This window comes from Colletotrichum karsti (assembly GCF_011947395.1).
Source record: "Colletotrichum karsti strain CkLH20 chromosome Unknown Scaffold13, whole genome shotgun sequence".
NCBI lineage: Eukaryota > Fungi > Ascomycota > Sordariomycetes > Glomerellales > Glomerellaceae > Colletotrichum > Colletotrichum karsti.
Genome location: NW_024065913.1, coordinates 728174 through 742752, shown reverse-complemented (window position 1 = coordinate 742752; position 14579 = coordinate 728174). Strand labels below are relative to the sequence as shown.

Below are 14579 nucleotides of genomic sequence, written 5' to 3'. Positions count from 1 at the left end.
CCAGGCAGGTAAAGCGATGGTCACGGGTCTGGGACGGCGGACTGGAAAAGACCCCGTGGTTTTAGCAGCGGAAAAATGACGAGCAGGAAATCAAGGCGCCGGCCGACTCGAAAAGAATGAATGTCTGGGGCACCAAACAGCAGCCAAATGGCATCCTTGTTGGTTGTTGACCGGGGGTGGTTGAATGCCCAAAGAAGTAAGCGTGATGTAGAGACGGCACTAAACGCGGGTACGTACCGGCCACGGTCAGAATGGAAGGGAAGGGACGGACGGGGAGGAACTTGAAGAGGAGGTACGCCGCACGCCGCACGCCGCACGAGGGAGGGCTGCGAACGAGAGCAACGAGGTCGTGAAGGAGGGAGGAGTGGAGGGGGTGGAAGCCGGCACGGTCACTCCGCAGATTGTTGCAGCTGTAATTAGCCAAGTAGGCGACAAGTCAGGTCTGAGTCGGTGACCTGCTCGTTTTTTTTTCCTTTGGTTCCGCCCCAACTGCTGGGTTCAAGGCCGATGGCTGAGTGGAACCATCGGACATGAGACAAGCGGGGTATGTTTGGAGCGATTCTTAGTAAGTCGCTTGTGTAGCTTATTACTGGCCAGCAGACTGGGGCCGTGGACCCGTAGCTGCGGGTGATTGGCTGACAAGTGAAACTTCATATCCAGTACAACGACAAAAGCAATACAACTCTCTGGCCCGAAACGCCTATCGGACTTATGCAGCTAACGCAGCGTCACATGCCAGCTTCGAGCTTTTTCTGCTGTCTCTCTTCCTCCCGCTGTCTTTCTGTCAGTTCCTCCCACTCTCCCTCGCCCCAGGAATTACCTTACACCATACCGTTCTAGGCTTGGCTCCAAAAGTCGGGTACTGCGAGTACATTCGAAGCTTTCCCCAGCACTTTGGGGTAGCTTTCTTAGTTCCAGTTCCGCACCCGATCCCTTCCTTTCCTTGCACCTGACAGCCAACAACATTTGAATTTGCCTACCGATACTCGATTTGCTGCCCATCTTTCGGCCAAACTCGTTGCTTCCAGCTGTCGCTTGGAACTAGACCTGTTACACCGCTTACAGCTCCCGCTCCCTCCTCTGGGCCAGACATTCCGCGCAAACTCGTCTGTAGCGCGTATCGGCCGGCACTCAATTGACCCTGCCTCTCCAACGTTACAGCTCTGCTTCCATCTTCCGGCTCCTGCCTCCTTGTCTGCCTCAACCTGGCTTGACGGCAACAGACAACGTCTTGACTAGCGGCCGGCGCATCTCACTAAGGCACCTCACAGACACTGAGCGGTCCAGGTCTCCAAAGGATGACAGTCTAGGACGAGCACAAAGACAAAGAAACAAACACCGCCTCGGCCGATACGAAACGGCTGGTTGTCCCAGCCTGCCACTCAGAGTCCGACTTGCCAACCTCGAGCTGTTCGGGAAGGAGGAACAAGCGCCGAGATTCCATCCAGCACTGATCCAACAACCAAGTTTCCTCACTCGCAGCAGTGTCAGCGATCAGGACTCAGAACTCGGGACTCAGAACTCTGCACTCTGCACTCGGTCGGTTCTCGAAGCCAGGACCTGTCAAGCAAGGCCACCCCTGCTCAGCACCGCCTGCCATCTGCCGAGCCAACGCAAAACACCGTTCCCTTCAGGTCGTCCTTCCGCCACACAAACTCCAGACTTCAGACTCTCTCAGTGAAGTCTTTTCCTCTTTAAGCCCTTCGCACTCGCATGGATTGCTGCACGCTGCGTCTATTCCTCGCTTGGCTCTATTGCGCCCAGCCGTTACCGCGCCCTTCCTTGTCGTCAACGTGAATATCGGCGTGACAGACCAGTTGATCGAGACATTGATGTCGACAACCAATCACAGCCCGCCATATCCAGCCTGTCGCAGTCATCAAAGCCTCGGCCGCGCTTGCCAGATTCGACCTCTTTGAACGTGCCGAAGTATCCAATCGACACGTACACTTCGGCGCGATTACGCCCCCCCCTGCCTCCCCGTCCCCCCCGTCTTTCCTCACTTTCTGTGAAGTCTGCACCCTCACAGCTCCGTCACTCCGTCACATCGTGGGACACACGTTGATTTCCCCACAATTTCTTATTTCATTCCCGCCCTAACGTGAGGTAAGGTAAGGTATTCATCTCTTAAGACGCAAGGTACAGAGTACGATACATACTTTTCGATATTGGGCACTGTTCTTGCCCTGCCCTTGGCGCTCGAGGGTTGGCGGAAGAACAGCCGTCACGAGACCCTACGAAGCCAATTGGCGATTCTCCATTTGATCAACTCGGTGACTGGTCACCTTACCCTGGTAAGACGCCTTTATTAGGTCGCGATCCTGCTCCTCTACATATCCCCTGGCCTCCCTCAATTATTACATTGCCCAGACTCTACTCCTGCAGGACGCGTCCAAAATGGCATGCTTGGTCCGAGGCAAATGGCAATCCTCAAGTGAAGGAAGCACCGGGCAATGCCGAGACGCAATCCTAATAACCAAAGGCCAGTCGTGTCTTGCGCTCCTCGACCGACATGATTCATACCCTCTATGCAAACCGCTCTGTTAGTTTGCCGCGTACTGGCCCATACCTCACTCTAACGTTCCATCCTTACGCCTTGCGACGCTGCACCTCCCTGCTACCATCACACTTGGATAGTCGTTCCTCTTCTGCCTAGGGTAGCACACTCCATGCCTCCAGCCACATATCCTACTTCCACTCCATCCCACTGAAGTCCCGTTCGGCCGGTTCCCTACAGCTCATTACGCCATTACATCATCGCTTCTCCGATGCCCAGGCATATCCTTCGGCTTTGATACGGATTGCTGATTCTCAGGCCAGGAACGGTTTTCCGCCCGTCTACCGGCACTGGCGCTGAAGCCTCATGGCTACCGTCACATCTCTGCCCTCCGCAATGCTACCTCGGAGTCAGATGCCAATCCGCCGGAATGACCTGCTCGGGCTCCAAGGAATTCCGCCAATCCTACGGCCACTCGTGCGGGCCTATCTTCTGGGCTATGCTTCTGCTGTCGGTCCCAGGCTTATGACCTTGTTGATGCAGTACATCACCAAGAGGCGTCGCAAAAATGGCAAGAATGGCAACGGAACAGACGACAAACAATGTGCCGGCTTCGTGGCGCAACTGAGGCGAATAGTCTTCGCCGGCCTGGACCCGCAACGTTTTCCAACGTTTTGCGCCGTAATAGTCGGCGGCAGTACGTTGTTGGAGGTATGTCTTTTGACACCATTGAGACGGACTCGGACGCCGGCCGTGTGAGGAGGTGGATCATCGTAGCTTCAGCTGAGGCTAGACCCCTCAACTGAGTGGCAACATACACGGCCTGTGGTTCAGAAAAGCCGTCTTTGCCATTAGTCCCATCGCTGTTAAGACGAAGAGTCCAATCACTTGGTCATCTTGGACTTCGCAACGCGCCTGGGACTACACTAGTCAGAGGACGCATCGTCCCTTGCATCGTCTGTCCTGATAGAGTGCTTGCAGCTCATCTCACTGGCCTGGCGTCTCGACTCTGTTTAACTTCGCAAACCGGCATTGTCTTCGTCACTAATGCAGCTTGATAGGAACCATTTCGGCGTGTTTATGAGCAGACCGCAAAAGGCCTCAGTGAGGCAACTCGTGTAAGGTGCGTCGATCTATACTCTGCGATCATCGTTCCATGCGCCTTGTCTTTGGAGCTGTGGTTCGTCTGTTGTAAATGAATTCTAACATGAGTCCAGGCTTGCGAGATGGAGTGCCACATTCATTGCGGCTTGGCTTAGTCTGAAGCTCCTGCAGTCCAAGAGGAGCGCAGGGTTCACAGAAACAGTGCCAGTCAAGTCAGATACTCCACCTGGTGTTCAACCGAAGGAGGTTCAATATGCGGGACGAACTCTCGACCTGACTCTGTTCACCGTAACTCGAGCACTCGACGTCTTGGTTGGCGAAGTTTGGTCTCGTAGGCGCGCGCGTCGCGTTGCGCAAGGCAAGTGGACAAAGGTCAGTTTCGTGTTTTGCCTTTCCTCACGAAAAGTGTTACTGACCTCCGGCAGGTCGAATCAATCGTCGGCAAATTTACTGACCCGAGCTTGTTCGTATCCTCCTGTGCTCTGATCATGTGGGCGTGGTTCTACAACCCCTCGAGACTCCCCATTGCGTACAACAAGTGGATCAGCTCGGCGGCAAACGTCGACATGCGTCTGATCGAGGCTCTTCAAAGACTGCGCGACGGCAAGCTCATCTATGGCGTCGACACTGGACAGGCAGAGTTGCTCCAGGGTATGTGTGCCAAGTACAAGTGGCCGATGGAATGGGGAGACCCGGCCAAGTCCGTCCCCATTCCGTGCGAGATGGTCCACATGGGTGTAGGCCCCTCGTGCGAGCTTCACGCGCTGAGCCGTTTCTACCGGTCGTGGGAGTGGTCCATGGCCATGTACCTCCCGCTGAGCATGGCGCTCCTCGTACGGGGGCCCATCAACAGGAAGAGCTTCGTACGGGCTCTGCTATCGGCCTCCCGCTCCTCGGCGTTCCTAGGAACGTACATCACACTGTTTTACTACGGCGTGTGCCTTGCGAGGACCCGACTTGGGCCTCACATCATCGGCAAGGACAGAGATGCGAGACAGCACATTGACGCCGGACTCTGCGTCGGTACGGGATGCTGTCTCTGCGGATGGAGCGTCCTCGTCGAGACCGCAAGTCGCCAGAAGGACATGGCCTTGTTCGTCGCGCCCCGGGCCATGGCCACACTGCTCCCTCGCCGTTACGGCATGGATAAGCAATGGCGGGAAACGGTTGTGTTTGCTGCTAGCACGGCTGTTGTTTTTACCTGCATCTTGGAGAATCCCAAGCGTGTAAGAGGTGTTCTTGGAGGTGTTTTGAGTTTGGTCTTGCGTAACTAGAGGTGGGATCTAGGCATTGCGGGTACAATCTGGATAGAGGCTTGTAAGATGGCATAGAGCATGGGCATACATACGGTCAGCACCGCTGTACTCTCTTGTAAAAGCTTTGTTGGATAGAACAATTGGATTTAACCCGAGTTTTGATATGGACGTATCATGCCGTCTTTTCGAAGTCTTTTTCCTCATCCATTTTTATACATGAAGTATTGTTTTTTCTTGAGGGTGGCTGTTGCAAAACTCCATATCAAATTCATGCAGGTATGATCGTGCTTGTCTCTGACGTTCTGACTGACGTTCTGACTGACGTTCTTTTACCGCTGAAAGTAGTTGCACGCCATATTCTCGTCCTTTTCGAAGAGAAGGTTGTATCATTTATGGTGCTTCGAAGCCCTACTTCCTTAGGGGAACACACTGCGAATTTCGACTACCCTTGAAATGAAGCAAGGACTACGATTGACCTCTTCAGGTGCGTATGGTACACAAACGGACAGGCATGCCTCAAAGTGGCCTGAGGGCCCCGAAGCACTTCAAGGAAGTCGACGATCGAGACCGTGTTCCACCTCTCAGGGTCCTCGTGGGAACGCCATACCCGCCAATTCTCGGCAAATTCGTCCAAACCCCGATCACGTAGTCAATCATCGGCCCCGACCGCTCTCGGCCCGGAAAGTTTTCGGTGATTTCTGCCTAGAGCGGGGACCCGGAGCCCCGCCGGCCGCTGCGGCCGTTCACCGTAAGCGACCCCCGGGCAGGGTCCACCGGTCCAATTTACCTCAGTCCGATCCTTCGACTTGGCTTTCCCCCTTTCCAATTCCAATACCACGGAAGCAGTCTCCCTTGCTGTTTCGATTTATGTGCGCATGTTCTAGAACTGTTAACTTCGGCGACGAAATGGACGAGACGGGAAACGGATACCGAGGTTTTGGGTTCGATCCACGTGCTCCCTGCAGGGCTAGTCCGCAACGGAGCAGGTCGCCACCGGCATCGGGTCCGACGACACCCCGGGCGCGTTCGGCGTTTTGCTGAGATGTGGACCTCACCTCAACGCGATTCGAGCGAACATACTGGGAAATGTAGCACCGCAGACGAAGACAGGTTACACAAGACTAGAAAAGACGGCCACAAAGCACACATTCGGAAAAAGAGTGTTGTCATCCAAAGACATAAATAAGCAGCCACGATAATTCCATCACCTGTTGGGCGCAGAAAGCCCTCAAATGGGGGTCGCAGACATTTCTTCTGTCACCTTGGCACCAACACCCGTCACGTCGCCTCGGCCAATTGGAGTTCTCGCGCGATATTAAACGGGAAAGCTTGGCGGAGACGGGGGACTCCCACGAGGTATCCCGGAAGCTCCCCCGCCGCGCCGCCGCCGCAGCTGCGAGCCCCTTTCAATATATCGATGCTTGCCCGGTCAATCCTTCCGACTGCCCCCTCTGTTCGCCGCGTTCAGGCGGCCAACAGCTGATTGCGAGGCAGACACATACGCACACAGGTTCTTTGACAAGCCTCCAAACCAGCCGGAGGGGAAGCACACACTGCAAATAGTCAGTTGGACACTCGAGCTGAAGACTAAGACAAAAAAGCAAGGAAGGGATGATTGCAGAGCCGAGTACCAAACATGTAAACATGCTCGAACCAGCTCGGCCTCTTGAGACAAAATTTCATATGCAGACTTACAAACAGAGGGGAAAAGCAACAGCCAAACTGATGTTGAGTGTTGCTTCAGAGGCAGACAGCCCTTGGCATTTCGATCAAAATTGCAGATCCCTTGCGCGGACCACACTGCGCGCCATTCCTTCTTGTTTGGGCGTACAACTGACCCCGGACGACCTTGGCCTGGATTTCGATTCTTTGACTCGGGTTCTTGGCATTGGGGGCGGGAAACCTACCTTAAGTTGAATGAATAGTCACAGTGTTCCTGAATACATAAAAGAAACCCGGCCTTCGTCAGAGTCTTCCATCAAAAACTCGACTGCCAGAGACTGGGCTCTTTCCTTTTACTCAACTCTCTCTTTTCACTTCACTTCCATCAGCTTCACCTCACTTCTGAAGCAAGTTTTTCCCACCTTCACTTCTCACCTGTGATAATTATTCACAGAAGACTTTCTTTTCACACTCACTTCCAGACTAAACGAACAAACAAACAACATCATACCGCCCAAGATGAAGTTCACAGTCCTCACCATCCTGGCCTCAGCCGCCTCCCTCACCAGCGCAAACCCTCTTCACGCGCGCAGCACCACCATCACCACTAGAGCCGTCGCCAACGACACCGCCAGCAACTGCACGACCCCCCTCAACTACGGCGCCCTCATTTTTGACGGCCTCGACATGATTGACATCTGGGGCCCCCTCGACATCCTCCAGCTCAACGCCCACACCTACAAGATGAACGTCCACCTGATCGCGCCCACCCTGGACCCCATCACCACCGGCAACGTCGACCCCTCCGACCCGGCCAAGAACAAGCAGGGCTCCTCCTTCTGGCCCACCATCGCCCCCACCGCCACCTTCGCCGACGACCTCGACCTCGACGTCCTCATCGTCCCCGGCGGTCCCGGCGTCCGCGCCGACGGCCTCGAGCCCATCGTCGACTACGTCCGGGACACCTACCCCAAGCTCAAGTACCTCATCACCATCTGCACGGGCGCCAGCCTCGCGGCCCGCGCCGGCGTGCTGGACGGCAAGAGGGCCACGACCAACAAGCGCGCCTGGGCCCAGATGACGGCTTTCGGTCCCAACGTCGAGTGGGTCGCGCCGGCGCGGTACGTGGTTGACGGGAACATCTGGTCTTCCTCTGGTGTAAGTCTCTTTATCTCGTCTGTTCTCATGGGTCTCGGTACTGACAATGTGGTAACCCAGGTCGCCGCCAGTCTGGATCTCACCTACGCCTTCGTCGAGAAGATCTACGGCAAGACCCAGAGCACGCTCCTCGCCAACACCATGGAGCACACGCCCCTCGCGCCCGAGGACGACGTCTTCACCGACATCTGGAACGTCCCTCACACCAATGTCTGAGTCGGCGAGTCTGTTCGATCCTTGGGATTCGGTTCGTTCGGGGTTCCGTTTTGTTCTTGACTTTGCATAGAGCATGCATAGCAGGCGAGATCTGGTTGTCTTTCTTCTTCTTTTTCCTTTCGAGAAACACTACGCTGCAGTTGGGGTGCAGGTATAGAGTGGACATTTGGCCTGGGAGCCATTGGATTCAGTTCTAGTTGGTGAATACTATCACATCTTTCTATATCCATTCGTTGCTCGTGAAGCTTGGGACGTTGGAGACTTCCGACGATCGTAGGTGACTCGTGAGACTTGGAAGCCTTCTCATCCTCCAGCATCTGAAGGTTTGGATTCCTGAGCGTGACGCTAGGCGGCGTGTATCTGATCCCCAACATCGTCTTCGTATTGATATCGTCGACGGTTGACGTCCCCTCAATTTTGTCATGCTTAGGACGACTTTCCGGGATCTTACTCTTCACTTGAGGCACTACCTCCTCAACAAGGAGGTCGGTGGTGGTCTGCCAACGATGAACCTCCCGTCACTGGCCTTGGGCCTCCCAAGAGCACCGAGCAAGGCGTGGGTAACGTCGCGGACATCAGCTGACACCCAAAGCCAAGCAGAAAGACCTGTCTCGCGTCGTTTAACTTCCACAGCAGGCCTAACGATGTAGCCAAGCAGCCGAGGTCTAGTTTGCACAGGCACGGATCGAACACCCAGAGACAACGAACGTTGGACAGGGTGAACTTCGCATTCGCATTGTTATTCTCGTCCATCCGCCTTGACCGCCGTCTCCTCATACGCAGCTGCGACAAGGGCTACCGAGCCGCTGATGGCGGGTTGAAGCAGGTCTCTTCTCGTCGTCCTTGGGGTCTACGATGAAGCGTGGCGCGCTGTAGACAATGCCCGACACGCCGACAAGACCGTCTTTGTAGGACTGCTCATGCTTGATGATGCCGAGGACGATGGCGGTGAATGCCATTGTCACGATGACCTGAACGAGTACCGTTTCGTTTTGTCTAGGGGAGTAGGTTATCTATGTCTTGCTTTTCGTGGGCCTCTGGGAACACTTCCCAAGATAAGAACGCTCATCTAACAGCCTACCTTCCATGTCTTTCTTAGTAGCATACAACGCAAGTCATCGGTGTCAGGGGAACGAAACAATGAGCTACGGCGTGGGTATTCTGAGAAGACATGAGAGTTTTCCCAGACCTCTATAATGCGACGACGTCGGTGAGATTGGTGATGCATCATGTTCATGACAGCCGACGTCATGTGAGAAGGACTGCCTGAGTACGGTGACCTTTTCGACCGCTTGGTCGCGGTGGAAGATGTAGTCGCATGCATCTCCGCTACAGGATAAACCCTTTACCTCCGCCAGAGGCGCTCTCTACGGATTCAACATGTGAAGTGTTAATCCGGATGAGCGAGCAATCAGCACGAAGGTAACTGTCACGATGCTAATGTGCCTGTGGGATTTTGATAACAGCAAAGCTAGACGTGCCACTGAGATCCGGCTCAGGCGTAGCTGAGCGTGTCATTGTTGCTGTTGAGCCCGATTTGCGCCGACGTGACGGGCCCGGTTTACGTCAAGTTTACCAAACCATACCCGGACGTCACCGGGGTGGGGCATCTCGGTGTGGGCGAGCTCTTACCGAGGTGAGGCAGGTTCACCGAGGTGCTGACTCCCGAAGAATATCCAAGCCGAGACCAAGTCGAGATCCTATCTAGATTGGGAACTCCAAGGACAAGGGGCCTTCCGAGATAAAGTCGTCACACGGAAGAATGCTCACCAGCCTCTGACATTCTGACCAATGAGCTGGTCCTCCCAGACGGATTACCTCCATGCAAGATCGTGGCATCTCTTCCGGTTTCACTCGTGATATCGATGCCTAGCCGAGCACGAGGCCTCCCGCGATAACCACGACAGGCAGAACCCACAGATTATGCAAGCCGGAAGGTGGATTGCGACTTTGCTGGGCCGAACCGCCAAAGTTGACGACGTGTTACCGACTTACACGCCCGCATCCCTCCGCCTGTCAAGCCGCGGATGCCAAGCGACCCCACTGGACCGGACGCGAACCCCAGGTCGTTGAAGAGTCGCTGGAGGCTAACAGCTGCCAGATGAGACGAGGTTCCAGATCTCCAGGCACGAAAGTGCTGTACCCCGGCTCGGCAAAGAGTAGCTTATGTACGGCATCGGGGCGGCGGTCGGGAGGAACCGGAGCGGAAATCTGGGGTAGCTCGGGTCGAACCTCGACGAGGGCGCATCATTCCGGGGCGGCTGGCGGCAAACGGGGCCAGTTCGAGGCTGGACGACGACGCATCCCGTGGCCGTGCTCCATGTAAGTCGAACGTACCCTGGTAGTGGTGGACTTGGACTTTGACGACGTGCGGCCGTGATAACGGAGGAGCACGGGCGGTTGAGCCATGACATATCCCAAGTTTCGAGACTACCAACGACTAGTGTAGCCTGCGCCCTTGGAATGTCAAGATCGTAAGCCAGCGGCGAATGTAAGCATTTGGGAGTCTCATGATCTGACAATAGTTGCTCGTCTGATTTTGCAAAAGCTTGAGCATGAGCAGGCTTGTGAGGAAACTAGGTGAAGAGTATGGCCGAGCGGCCAAACGATCATGATTGTAGTACAGCGACAGACCGGGGTGTTTCTCAGGGGTACACGTCGTATGGTGCTGGTAATGGTGGGAAAGTGACGGTAAAGTCATATCATGCCAGGTCGATCGATGTTCAGACCATGCAGCATGATCCAATCTTGGCCACGGCGCCGCCTGTCGCGGGTCTGAGAATGAGCGCCCGGCGGCAATCACATAGGCCGCGGCATTGTCAATGGCAGGCATCCTCGGCAGCGAGCATCGTGAGTCCCGAATGCTTCGGAAGTTGCGAGACGGCATAGGCGAAGGCAGGAGCTCTTGGGGCCGATGAAGCCGTGATGCTCCGGCGCGTCGGGCCAGACGGGCTGACTTGATAGCTCATTGGGTTGGGTGAGTCGAGAGGAAGATCTAGGGCCCCACCAAGGAGTCGGAATGGCCCCAGCCCTGTTTTGATGGACCGGGTTTGCACTCAAGCGGCAAGCCAAGGCCCGGATGGCAGAATTGGAGTGGTTTGATGTATCCGTACCATGGAGGTACACCAGGTCAACAGGATGAGGCGATATCAGGACCCAAAAATGGAATCGCAGAATTGCATGGGTATTTTTGTGCACATCCTTCGAACAAAACAAAACGCGGACCGGATGTCGGATCCAAATCAGGAGCGGTCCATATTGGATGACCGAGAACGGAGTCGTAAACGGCCCTTCTCGAACATCGCCTATCATGAGCTAAAATCGGCTGAGTCGAGGGTGGAAGTGCCTCATGGACCAGGCAAAGCGTTTCATTAGCTGCTCAGTCGATCTTGGCGGGTTGAGCGATGGAGCAATGAGTGATTTATGGATTTTTTTTTTTCTCGCGCTCTCTCTTCTCATTGAGGTTGCTGGTGAGCAAGCTTCAGAGGCCGGTGGCAGGGGCCCTAGGACAGGATGTCGGTTTGGAGGGAGGGATGGTGAGGAGGAGAGGCGTTTGAACCCTGTGGCATGTCGTGTCTTGAATCCAGTTGAGGATGACAATAAAAAGAAGCGACCCTCATAAACTGGAACGGTGAGAGGATCACAGAAGGCGCCAGAGGTCTAGCGTGGGCCATTGTGCATGGTGGCACTGACAACTGTGGCAGTGGGAGTGGCAGTGACGGGGGTGTCGGACATTGTTGATGTTGACCGGGGGGTAGCTGCGAGTGTGATGTAACGAGGGGCAGGCCAGCAACGTTCAGCAGGGGGGCAAGGGATAAGGTGCCGTAGCTGACTTTTTTTTTTTTCCTCGCTGGAAATCAAGGGAAGCTGCCCCTCCTTGCCCCTCCATACCGTACCTCGTTGGTGTGCTCGAGTCGTCGGTCCCGGTGAAGAAGAAGTGACACCACTCTGCCCCGCCAGAGAATGAGGTGAGTGAGCTGACAGAGAGCGAGGAAGGAGGAGAAACAAGTGGTTGATGAATGATTCGTCATGAGATGTTTAATGGATGGATGGAGATGGGACACGGACAGTTCAGATGAGTTGAGGTGTCAAAAAAAATAGTGAGGTGGTGAGGAAGGAAGGGCCGGCCGCCACCACCCTCCACCACCGACCTCACCTTGAGCTGATATGAGGTGGGATGGCAAGAACACCACCTCGAGCTATTGAGGGTAAGGTAGTTCCCCATCAAACCAATTGTTATTGGAATTATTAGAAACAAGTACCTGGAGGGTAGCAAGTATCGCCCTAACGCCTCAAATGCCTGGTTGCACCTTCCCGCGAGATGCCCCGCCTTGGCTGTAAAAAGACGCACCTGCTTGGACTGAGTGGATGAGAAAGCACGAAATGGGCATGACAAGAGTACGAGACACGCGTTACGGGGAGAAGATGCTGGGCTTCTTGCCAAAATCTGTGTGTCACTCAACCTGTTCACCACCCGGCGTCGGCCAGACAATCGTCTCAATCACCGACTGCGAGTCGCAGTTGCCTCGTAGGTATCCCCCCCTGCGGAGTGCCCGTACCTGGTACCTCCCTAACTTGCATCAGGTCCGCATTGCTCCTTCCCTGCCTCTTGCTTTGCTCCCCCGTCCTCGCCTGGGCCGCTGCACGGCGTGGGCGTGTTGGAAAGACCACCCCACCATCTTCTCTCAACCGAATTATCTATATCTCTCGCGCCCTTCCACCATCCTCTCCGTCCCGTCTCTCCTCTCTCTCTCGTCTTCCTCCTGTCATCGAACATTCTATTCCACACCTCAATCCATCTCGTCGAACAATCCGGCGTGATATCTACACAAGGTGAGCAACCCCTCTCAACAGCTCCTAAAGCTCTACAACAGCTGCCATCACCCCACCTTGCCCCAGGGAACCCCGCCATTCATCACTGCAATCCTGCAATAAACGCCTGAGAAAATTGACTGACTCTCTCCATCTTCACAGACACATCTCCCACACATACCTAAACAGACAACATGGCTCCCATCAAGGTCGGCATCAACGGCTTCGGCCGTATCGGACGTATCGTCTTCCGTAACGCCATCGAGCACAACGAGGTCGAGATCGTTGCTGTCAACGACCCCTTCATTGACACCAACTACGCTGTGAGTATCACCCCACTTACCCCTCCAAGGTCATCATGATATCACGCCCCCAACCGTCCCTCGCGGCAGGAGCCTTCCAGCCAATGGACACAGATTCCTGGCACACAGCACCTGATGCCAGTGGCCGGGACAGTGGGACGTGATACTCGTTTGGCCCAACAAAGCTTCCAAGCACTTTCGCTGACTCGCCATACGCAGGCCTACATGCTCAAGTACGACTCCACCCACGGCAACTTCAAGGGCACGATCGAGGAGAAGGGCAAGGACCTCGTCGTCAACGGCAAGACCGTCAGATTCTACACCGAGCGTGACCCCGCTGCCATCCCCTGGAAGGAGACCGGCGCCGAGTACGTCGTCGAGTCCACTGGTGTCTTCACCACCATCGACAAGGCCAAGGCCCATCTTCAGGGCGGTGCCAAGAAGGTCATCATCTCTGCTCCCTCCGCCGATGCCCCCATGTACGTGATGGGTGTCAACGAGAAGTCCTACGACGGCAGCGCCGACGTCATCTCCAACGCTTCTTGCACCACCAACTGCTTGGCTCCCCTCGCCAAGGTCATCAACGACAAGTTCGGCATCGTTGAGGGTCTCATGACCACCGTCCACTCCTACACCGCTACCCAGAAGACCGTCGACGGTCCCTCCGCCAAGGACTGGCGTGGTGGCCGCACCGCTGCTCAGAACATCATCCCCAGCAGCACCGGTGCCGCCAAGGCTGTCGGCAAGGTCATTCCTGAGCTCAACGGCAAGCTCACCGGCATGTCCATGCGTGTCCCCACTGCCAACGTCTCCGTCGTTGACCTGACTGCCCGCCTCGAGAAGGGTGCCAGCTACGACCAGATCAAGGCCGCCATCAAGGAGGCTGCCGAGGGCCCCCTCAAGGGCGTTCTGGCCTACACCGAGGACGAGGTTGTCTCCACCGACATGATCGGCAACCCCAACTCCTCCATCTTTGATGCCAAGGCCGGTATCTCCCTCAACGACAACTTCGTCAAGCTCGTCTCCTGGTACGACAACGAGTGGGGTTACTCCCGCCGTGTCCTCGACCTCCTGGCCCACGTTGCCAAGGTCGATGCCTCCAAGTAAATGTGCAGAGCACCGGAGCAAGTTGATGAAAAGACGTCGGACCGTACGAGTCCATTAATGAGATAAAGCAACGACCACCAAAAGCAGTAAAATCGGAAGATGGGCAGTCTTTCAGACGGGAGGGCAACGATGACGCTTGAGTCTCGTGAGGCCGGGAAGGATTGTGGTTGTTTCTTTTCCTAACAAACAACTCCCGAATTACATGTCCTTATGACGACTATGAAATAGATTATGCCTACCCATCAATCACCGCTGTTCATCTCTCGCTCGTGATGTTGACCTGCCTCATGGGTTCATGTAAATGCAACGGCCACCACCCACGCCTGGGCTTGGTACTTATCAGTCAGATCATGTCAGAGTGCTGCCGTGCGAGTGAGGGGTCTGACGTGCGGGGTCGCTCTGCACCGCGTCCGCGTCTCTCCGCGTACGTAGGCATTGTTAGGGATCGGGATCGAAGAATATCAC

The 14579-nt window shown here is 55.3% G+C and overlaps 3 protein-coding genes across 3 annotated transcripts; all 3 read left to right on the top strand.

The window, feature by feature from the left end:
• Positions 1 to 3544: 3544 nt before the first annotated feature.
• Positions 3545 to 4875, top strand: CkaCkLH20_04885 (uncharacterized protein; the record flags this gene model as incomplete). Its single annotated transcript, XM_038887604.1, has 3 exons — positions 3545 to 3615; positions 3715 to 3973; positions 4027 to 4875. 3 exons carry the CDS (start codon positions 3545 to 3547, stop codon positions 4873 to 4875), a joined length of 1179 nt encoding a protein of 392 aa, XP_038747211.1.
• A 2163-nt stretch (positions 4876 to 7038) lies between these two features.
• Positions 7039 to 7893, top strand: CkaCkLH20_04884 (DJ-1/PfpI family protein; the record flags this gene model as incomplete). The annotated part of the gene is made up of 2 exons (XM_038887603.1): positions 7039 to 7677; positions 7738 to 7893. The coding sequence occupies 2 exons, from the start codon at positions 7039 to 7041 to the stop codon at positions 7891 to 7893; spliced, it is 795 nt and encodes a 264-aa protein (XP_038747210.1).
• A 5006-nt stretch (positions 7894 to 12899) lies between these two features.
• On the top strand, positions 12900 to 14114 carry CkaCkLH20_04883 (glyceraldehyde-3-phosphate dehydrogenase; the record flags this gene model as incomplete). The annotated part of the gene is made up of 2 exons (XM_038887602.1): positions 12900 to 13028; positions 13227 to 14114. 2 exons carry the CDS (start codon positions 12900 to 12902, stop codon positions 14112 to 14114), a joined length of 1017 nt encoding a protein of 338 aa, XP_038747209.1.
• Between the last annotated feature and the right edge of the window lie 465 nt (positions 14115 to 14579).